At 37.7% G+C, this 9,554-nt stretch overlaps 1 protein-coding gene across 1 annotated transcript; it reads left to right on the top strand.

Annotated features, from left to right (window-relative positions):
- Window positions 1-269: 269 nt before the first annotated feature.
- LOC104889520 (nuclear poly(A) polymerase 1) lies at window positions 270-9,393 on the top strand. The gene is made up of 12 exons (XM_010674758.4): window positions 270-1,040; window positions 1,139-1,216; window positions 1,329-1,436; window positions 2,473-2,535; window positions 2,618-2,779; window positions 3,317-3,430; window positions 3,592-3,654; window positions 3,809-4,138; window positions 6,810-6,974; window positions 7,073-7,960; window positions 8,931-9,001; window positions 9,100-9,393. The coding sequence occupies exons 1-12, from the start codon at window positions 924-926 to the stop codon at window positions 9,143-9,145; spliced, it is 2,205 nt and encodes a 734-aa protein (XP_010673060.1). The 5' UTR covers window positions 270-923; the 3' UTR covers window positions 9,146-9,393.
- Window positions 9,394-9,554: the final 161 nt, after the last annotated feature.

The raw sequence follows: 9,554 nt of genomic DNA, 5'->3' as shown, positions 1-9,554 counted from the left end.
ACTCTAATATAAAATTAAAAATATATCTAACAACAACAAACACTTTCATGAAAGTAACAAAATTAACACACTTTCATCAAATTAAGATGAAATATTCTTTTTATAAAAAAGAATCATGGGGATACTATATTTTTTTTATCCATATAAATCATAAAAGTAAAATATTCTATATAAAAAAGTAGAATGTAATTTGAACTTGTGACCTATCGTTCGAAAGATGTCTCGTACACCGAAAACACTATGTGAAGTAGGCAAGTAGGCACCTTTATAGTTATTTCCACCCTTTTTTTTCTTATCGTTCTTCGCCATCCTCCCTCCTATCAGAAAATTTGAGGAGAGAGAATTTCCGACTTCGCATGGCTGTTTACACAAATTCAATTCGAGATTAATTAAAGCAGAACGAAGCTCAAGATTTCTATCTGTAATTCGCTCGTCGATCTGTGTGTTAGGGTTTCCAATTCGCCTAAAATTCTTAATTGTTTGTTGTTTCAAATTTTCAATTTCATGGATTTAGGGTTTTGCTTTTGTATTAGATTTTCGCTGATTTTTAGCTCAATTCATGCTTCGATTTTGTTGTAGTAGTAGTAGTTTGTTTGGTTATTCGATTGATTGTATCTTGTATCCCTATACTACACATTAACAGATTTTCGCTCTTTCTTCTTCTTTATTTCGTAGTTTTTTTCCCCTTTAACTACTTTTATTCAATTATTTGAGTTGTTGATTAAATTTATATTCAAAGGATTATATTCTGAAAAATAAAGGAAAAAAAAGGAAGAAACGAAAAAACAAAGTGGATTATGAAATGAATAGAAAAGAGTGAACATTTATTTTCGATTAGTAATAAAATTATAGCTGAGGAGAAAAGAAAGAGAATTTTGTTGAGAGAACAATAGTAAAATTATACTGTAGTTTGAGCTATCAAAATGGCTGGTTCTGGAGCCAACTTTCGATATCATGGGCAACGATTAGGCATAACTGAGCCGATCTCATGCGGTGGACCCACGGAGTATGATGTAACTAAAAGCCATGAACTTGAAAAGGTTAATTTATGATTTTATTGCAGAATTTGTTGCTGTATTGATCATTGTTTTTGTGAATTGTTTGAGGTTGTATTGAATTTAGAATCGCGGTTTTACAGTATTTGGAAGATGTTGGTTTGTATGAGAGTCAGGGGGAAGCTGTCAGTAGGGAGGAAGTGCTAGGGAGACTAGACCAGGTTGGTTAAGCTGTCATTGGTGCTTTTTATTTGTTCCGATTTGCTGGTTAATATGTTTTCAGCCTGGATTTAATGTCGTCTTTGTGTTTCGTTAATTGTGGACTTTGTGTAGATTGTGAAGCTCTGGGTGAAAACAATTAGCCGAGCCAAGGGGTTGAATGAGCAATTAGTGCAAGATGCAAATGCAAAAATCTTCACTTTTGGATCGTACCGCCTTGGGGTATGGACCGATTAGTTACTTTGATCAGCTCTATCATATTGCAAATCTTCTTATGAATAGTCTCTAGTTTCTATTATGGATTAAATTTTCATATTGGCTAAGTGCTGGCATTGAAGAATTGAATTATGTTACTCAGCTGGACCTCCTTTTTTGGTCTTGCGTAAATAAGACCGACTCCTGAGAGTATGAAATTTGTCTTGCTTTTGTTGTAGCAGAGTTGACAGTCAGTTGATTTGGAAGATGATAAAAGGATAACTTCATTGCTGGAAAGTCGATTCGTCCATGCAATTGGAAGTTGCTTAAGGGCATCATAACTAGCTCTTAAGCATGTCCGATGTGTGGTCTTTTATTATGACTTCTGGTGGGAATAGGTATACATGATGACGTGATGTTAATTAATGATCTTAAGTACACAGCTATGTAAGCTTGAAACGGATGGAAATGGGTAGATCAATGGTGGGGATATAATTTCAATAGTACTTGTATCTTTTGTGCTAGTTCTGTCAATGGGTGAATTCAGTTTGGTTTCTGATTATATGTCCTTTTAACTTTGCACACTTTTGAACATTTTGAGATAAGTAGATTGTTTGGGCTCTTCCAGATTCCAGCATATGCATCCACGTGCCAATTCCAGAATATGGTGATTGTTATTTCGTGAATCAATTAAACTGTAGGGAAAATTCAAGTTTGTGTGGAGAAAAAGATGATACGTTATGTTTTCCCTGAACTGACCTTGTAGTCTTTGTTTCTGAGCATTAAGGTTGACTGCTTGTTTTCCTACGAAACTCAGCCAGTATGTTGTTTATGCTCGATGTTGGTCTAACATAAATGATACTGTCTTTGGATGACCACAAGTACTTGCATCTCTTTTCCTGTCCTGCTATAGAAACTAAACCTATGATCCTTTGGGTATTACTTAGTAGGTTGGTTCTTTGTTCCTTGGTAGATATGTATCATTCTGTGAGCATACTCTGTTTCAAGCATAGTCTTACTATCTACTATGCTGAAACTTGAATTTATTTGTCTTTATTATTAGGTGCATGGTCCTGGAGCTGATATAGATACGCTATGCGTTGGGCCTAGACATGCTACACGAGAGGTTAGACATGGCCTTTGTCAGCTTCTATATACCGTCTTCTGCTTAAGGTTCCCCCTTTAATCATAATATTTATTGGATGTAGGAAGATTTCTTTGGAGAACTTCACAGGATGCTGTCTGAGATGCCAGAAGTTACAGAGTTGCATCCTGTGCCTGATGCTTATGTCCCTGTGATGAAATTCAAGTTTAGTGGGGTGTCCATAGATCTTCTTTATGCAAAATCATCACTTTGGGTGATTCCTGAAGTGCGTATGACTTGTGTATTTGCTGTTCTCTCATATGCATTATGTACTCATGAACTTTAGTTAATCTCCGGATTTCGTATTTGTGGGGGTGTAACAGTGTCGGTTATATCATGATAATTATTTTCTATGGACTTGGGGCCTACTAAAGAAGTCAAAGTTGATATGTATTATTGTCATTTATATTTCATAAATTGCATGCTAAGCTGTCTTGATGTTTGTTTAGGCCAGTGTAACATAATTCTCTACTAATTCTCTTTTTCGGTTCACGGTTCGCCTAAAATGGGCCGAAAATAAGCCAAAACCGACCGGAATTTGCTTTTTTTGGATCGCAATTCGCGGGGAGATTAGAGAATTATGTTACACAGGCACGCAAGTTTGTGTTGATATCATATAGGAGATGCATAACATCCAGATACTGAGATCCAGGCCATTTGCATAAGTGCACAAGTTTTTAATGTTGCTAAGTGTCATACTTCAGTATATGCTCTTCTTATTTGATGCTTACATGTGGTGTTTTCAATATACGTATTTTTGTAGGATTTGGATATCTCCCAAGATTCAATTTTGCAAAATGCAGATGAACAGACTGTTCGCAGTCTTAATGGTTGTAGAGTTACAGATCAAATTTTGCGCTTGGTGCCAAATATACAGGTCTGCTTTGATTTTTTCATTCTGGAATTCTATGTTTAAGTTGCCTGTGGCTGTACAGAAAGTGCCATTTTTTTTTCCATTACTGTCTGGAGCTGGGAAACCTGTGCTATTTTTGGTCTTAGAAATAATTACATCTAATAGACTTGTACCTCATGCTGCAGCATTTCCGGACAACTCTTAGATGCATGAAATTTTGGGCAAAACGCCGTGGTGTGTATTCAAATGTAAGTACAGATTTTTTTTCCTTTTCCTGAGTAAAATGAGCACACTATTAACCTACTGAAGTAGGTTATAGCTTTTCATTACTATTTTAAATTTTTTCACCTTTTTTTGTATCTGATTTTTGGGGATTAATCCTCCCTTTCTTTTTATGGTCAGGTTGCTGGGTTTCTTGGTGGTATTAATTGGGCAATACTAGTTGCTCGCATTTGTCAGTTGTATCCAAACTCACTGCCCAATATGTTAGTATCTCGCTTCTTTAGGGTTTATACTCAATGGAGGTGGCCCAATCCTGTCATGCTCTGTGAAATTGAAGAGGGATCTTTTGGTCTGCAAGTTTGGGATCCGAGGAAGAATCCGAAGGATAGATATCACCTGATGCCTATAATAACTCCTGCATATCCAAGTATGAACTCTAGTTATAATGTCTCATCCAGTACTCTGCGGATTATGACAGAAGAGTTCCAGAGGGGACATGACCTCTGTGAGGTAATGTTTCTTGCTTTATGTTCATGCCATCTTTGCTCCTCGTGTATGACTTCACCTCTCTAGTATGATGTCTCCTATTCTTACGCACTTTTCTTTCTTTGTTTCTTTCTTATTTTGTCCTTTTGCTCTTATACAATCAATTAGATTTTGGATAGCAACGGGGAGGATTGTGTACAAGCACTTTTTGGGAGGTTCCTGTTAGTGTTGTATGTCTAGCAAAGTATAATCTGGTCTACCTTTTGATGCTAATTAGTACATGAAGCATATAGTGAGAAAATATCTGTTTATAGAATTTTGCATTTGGTTGGTCGATGTATTTTGTTGCAAGGCCCAGTATTAATAATTTTTAGTCTATAGGTGAAGATCAACAATCTGAAAACATGGGCGCACAGAACTTGTCGTTGCATTTAATCTCTGGTCATCTATCACGACCTTGAGATCCTAGTGGGGGGAAACTGTACAATCTCTTGGGATTCTAAATGAAAGTCATGGTATTATGGTAGGTCACACAATGCGTAACGAAGACCATAGCTAACTTTGCACATAAGATTTATAGTCAAAAGTTGCAAGTCTTTCTTAGAATTATCTGTTGCACTTGCAGAAAATCAAACAAGAAGTTACTAGTAGAAATTCATCGGTCTCTTTAATTTGCATAATTGATGTTAGATTCTGGATAATATATTACACAAGACCCAAATTTGTCTTCAGTGGAAATTGTAAGTTATTTTTGAGAGATCCATCATTAGCAGTTCACAGAGCCTTCCAAATTGTAAGTAGTCTCCCAAGGTTACTTGAAATTGTTACGGGAACCATCGGTAAAATTTGACCTGCAACTGTCTTTGTGCCAATGATCTATCCAAAGTTTGATATGAATACATTGGCACTTTATCTTCCGTTACCCCAGTACATTGACATTTGGTCAACTCCAATTCTTGTCGCATCTTTTTTGGGAAATATGTTTCTCTTTAAGAAAGATGAGCAATCATATTCTGTGTTAGGATATGCTTTGTGTTAAACATTGATGTCGTTATAGTTATTGTTAAAGTTTTAAGTATAGAAATTGTTTCGAGCTTTTTGGATTGAGTTTATGTCAGTTCACCTAGGCATGTTATGATTTGAGCTAAAATCAAACTTGGCATAAGTTGAGCTTGACTTAAGCTGATTTCTGGCCGAATAATCTTGAGTTGCTCGTGAAATGTCTCATTAGGAGACCCTTTTTGTGTTTTGAGTATTTTTTGGAAGTCCTGCAAGCAATGAAGAGGATGTGTTTGATCTTTGAGATGTCTTGTTCACTGACATCATGGATGGAACTGGTCATGTAAGGAAGTCTCTTTGGATCCTGAGTAGTTACCTAGGATCTCCAAAGATTATATAGCCATGGGGAGACAGGGAGTTGAGGTCACATATAATCCAAAATCGGAGCCAGAAAACTTTTTAGAGCACGTTGCAGGCGTGCAGCGGACACCCTTGATACATATCATGGGGTTGGAAATCTCAACAAAAAGGTGAAGGGCCTTTTTAGGCCACTCTTGATTAGGATTGGGCCGATTGGCATACCTGGAGTTTGTTTTTGGACGGTGATGGAAAATTAAGGAAATAGGTAACTTTTGATGTCCAATGAGTCTCCGATGGTCGTCTAGGATCCATATGAGCGACGAAGATGATAATTGAGATTGGATCTTGTCAAAGCAAATTTAGAAGTCCGTATTATATCAATTTACTTTTGCAGACAATTTATTGGTGGGGGTCAATGAAAATTTAATGTCCTTATTTTTCCAATGCAAGATTGGCCTTATATAGGTCATTATCTTCCCAAGATCGAGTGCCCTTGCAGCTGCCAGATGTTATATTATAATGAAGTTTACAACGTAATTATAATCTATATATATAAGTTGTTTCATCTCATGGAGTTGATGTCCATGGAGTTTCTCTACTCGAGCTTACTCGAGCCAAGTCTTGATCTGGAGTGGCTCATGAGTTGTTTCATCTCATTAGCACCCCTATTTCAGCCCATTAAGGAGATCGCCACTCCAGCTTCCGAGCATATCTGGAGGATGTTCTGGGCTGCATATCGGTGGGAGACCATAAATGAAACCAGATCTAAGATGCCCTGAAGGACAGTCATGGATTATTTTCATGCTTGATTTCAGATTATCATGCCTCCTTTAATCAGAATTATGAGAAAGAGTTCTAGAAGAAATTTGAAATCTTGTGAGGCTTTCTATTATGATATATCTCTAGTGTAGTATCCCCTGATTTAGGTATGCACTTCTTTTTTGCTTTCACCATATAGTCTTTTTCCTAGTCCATTGTGAAGGGTTGTGTATTATGTTGCTTAGGAGGCTCACCAATTTGGTTAACTTTCATTTTTCTGTCAACTAATTTGGCTCATGTTGTGATATTTATTGGTATGTATAATGTATGTAATGCTCTGAAACTGCTTTTATGTTAATGGAATGTTGTATCTTTATTCATTAGCATTTAGCGTTTGTCTGTACTAGTAGCTGCTCTTTGATTCCTGAAGCTTGTGGGTGTCTCAGCTGTCCTGGACTGCGCTTATTATAGCATTTGATTTGTGGCTGCACTGGACTTTGATTAATTCTGGGCTTTTTAGTATATTATTTCTTGCCATGTCTACTTCTTTCTGCTGGGTGACTGCATGCACTTTCAGGCTATGGAATCTAACAAGGCTGAATGGGATACTCTTTTTGAGCCCTATCCTTTCTTCGAAGCATATAGAAACTATCTGCAGATAGACATCAACGCTGAAAATGCTGATGACTATCGTAAATGGAAGGGTTGGGTGGAGTCCCGTCTCCGTACACTTACATTAAAGGTAATGAAGCGGCAAAGCTAATTTTGGACATTGTTAGAAATTTCTACTCTTTTCTTGGTGAAACTTTTCCTGAAAATTGGCTGTTGATTCAAATCCAGATTGAGAGGCACACATATAATATGCTTCAGTGCCATCCTCACCCAGGAGAATTCACAGATAACTGCAAACCATTTCACAGCTGTTATTTCATGGGTTTGCAACGTAAAAAGGAAGTCCCAGCTGGTGAAGGCGAACAGTTTGATATAAGGATGACTGTTGATGAATTTAAGCAAACTGTTAATATGTATACTTTATGGAAACCTGGAATGGAGATCCGCGTAAGCCATGTTAAACGGAAAAGTATACCGTCTTTTGTATTTCCTGGGGGTATTAGACCTTCCCGTCCTACTAAATCATCTGGTGGAAGTAAGCGATCTTCTGAGATAAAGTCTGATGTAGATAAGCTAGATGATGGGCGGAAGAGGAAAAAGGAAAACGATATGATGACTAGTGCGGCAATTCCCAGGAACTCAGCTTCCTTGCCTTCTTCAAGTGGGGGAGGCCACACAGGTAGTCCTATCAGCACGGCAACTTCTTCAGTAAAGGTAGAACATCTAGAATTGGATGGGTATAGTGAGCGAAAGGCTGAGATTGTTGATACAGAAATGTTATGTACTAGAAATAATGGTGAACTCAATGGAACTGAGCACCAAAGTATTCCTCTCAGGAATTCATCAGCTCCTGCTGTTTTATCTGATTCCAAGGAGACAGAGAAGTTGGCAATTGAGAAAATGATGTTAGGTCCATATGGTTCGCACCAAGTTTTACCTGAGCTTGATGAGCTAGAGAATGACCCGGAAAATGGAAATCAAGTTGAACATTCCGGAGGAGCTGTCAAGCTGTTGGAGGAGCCTTCTCCTATGAAGGCATCACCAGAAATTGGAAATCTTGGTACAACTGCAGCCCACTTCAGTTCATTTTCTAATGGGAGTTTGGAGGAGCTTGAGGTCTCTTTCTATTCCTTGATCTTTCCTTTAAAAGCTCACTTAATTGTTCAGTAAATAATGCACATTGACATGCTGTAGGGTCTCTAGATGGTCTAATGAATGGCACAAAAAAAAAACATTCTTTTTGTGATGTCTATCCTTATGTTTGTTACTGTTCATGAGTGCCTCCTTTCATATCTAATAATGTGAACTTCTATTTATACTATCTCTATGCTTATCTTTGTCAATGTTAAAAATGATCTTTGACTGAAAAGAACTTAGAAAAGAGCCAAGTGTTGCTACGGATAGTGTATCTTTAGGAAGCTTCTTAAATTTTGTTTGTTGTAGGGGGAGTGATTTGTTTTCTTCAATGCCACATCAGTTATTAAACGTGCCCTGTGGCAACTTGTTTCAGTAGAACCTAGTGTGTGGATATGAGGGGATTTGGAGGGAAGAGGAAGGGGAATGAGAGTTCATTTCCATATGATAAGTGGAGTTAGGAGAGGATAGGGAGGAAAATTGGAGAATCTAAAGGGAAGAGGAAGAAGGGGGGGGGGGTGCGAGGTCATTTTCCCTTGTAAAATTTTGTATGAAATGTGGCACAGCATGTATTGATGGTGTGACGTGATTTACTGAGAATCTAAAGGGAAGAGGATAGGGAGGAAAATTGGAGAATCTAAAGGGAAGAGGAAGAAGGGGGGGGGGGGGGGAGGTCATTTTCCCTTGTAAAATTTTGTATGCAATGTGGCACAGCATGTATTGATGGTGTGACGCGATTTACTGATAATATTCGCAATGCATATATGGGGTTGCTAAATAAGGGCCAATTCAGAGAATGTATTACCTTCTCTTCCTGCATATTTCCTCTGAAATGGTAATTTCTGGCTGATTATGCCCTGTTCTGGTTAGTTTTGTGGTTGTGTATTTGATAAATATGGCTATTATTTTGACTAGAGCTTAGTGATCAACACTGCATGTTCCTTCTATGCAGCCTGCTGAACTAACAATGCCAGCACCTGTTCAAATAATTCCGGCTCCTGTACAAAATAAGCCGCTTATTAGGTATCCTATCTCCTTTTAACTTTTTTTGTTGTGGTGTTGAAGATGTTATGCTCACTTACCAGAGTTCAAATGGTTTTAATGTTTTGTGCACTTGGCAGGCTCAGCTTTACATCCTTGGGTAAAGCTACAAGCCACAGCTCGTGAAGGAGCGAGCAACCTTTGGATAAGCTTAAGCGAGCTAGATTGCTTAGCGGTCCAAATTTTGGAAAGGCTCCCTATAAAATCCCTTCTGTTTGAAGGATCTTTGTATAAAATGTCAATAAATTTCTAAATTGATCAAATGTGCCTTGTTATCCATGAGATTTGTAGGAGGAAGTGAATTGGCGCATTGTACTGTGCGCTACCAACATTTGTGAGGACAGTCTATTAAGGATTAAGAGGCACTTTTTTAATCTTGCTCCTATTCTTGCCTATTTTCGTTTCATGCAACACTGTCTTGGTGACTTCATCTATCTTTCTCCCTCTCTGGCGGTTTACTCCCCTAAATGAGTACACTTGATCCATTAACATAATTTATATTTTGGATGAACTTTTCACTAACATTTAGGGAAGC

Source organism: Beta vulgaris, chromosome 3 (assembly GCF_026745355.1).
Source record: "Beta vulgaris subsp. vulgaris cultivar EL10 chromosome 3, EL10.2, whole genome shotgun sequence".
In the NCBI taxonomy this organism is placed as follows: domain Eukaryota; kingdom Viridiplantae; phylum Streptophyta; class Magnoliopsida; order Caryophyllales; family Amaranthaceae; genus Beta; species Beta vulgaris.
This window is presented reverse-complemented; position numbering and strand designations above follow the sequence as displayed.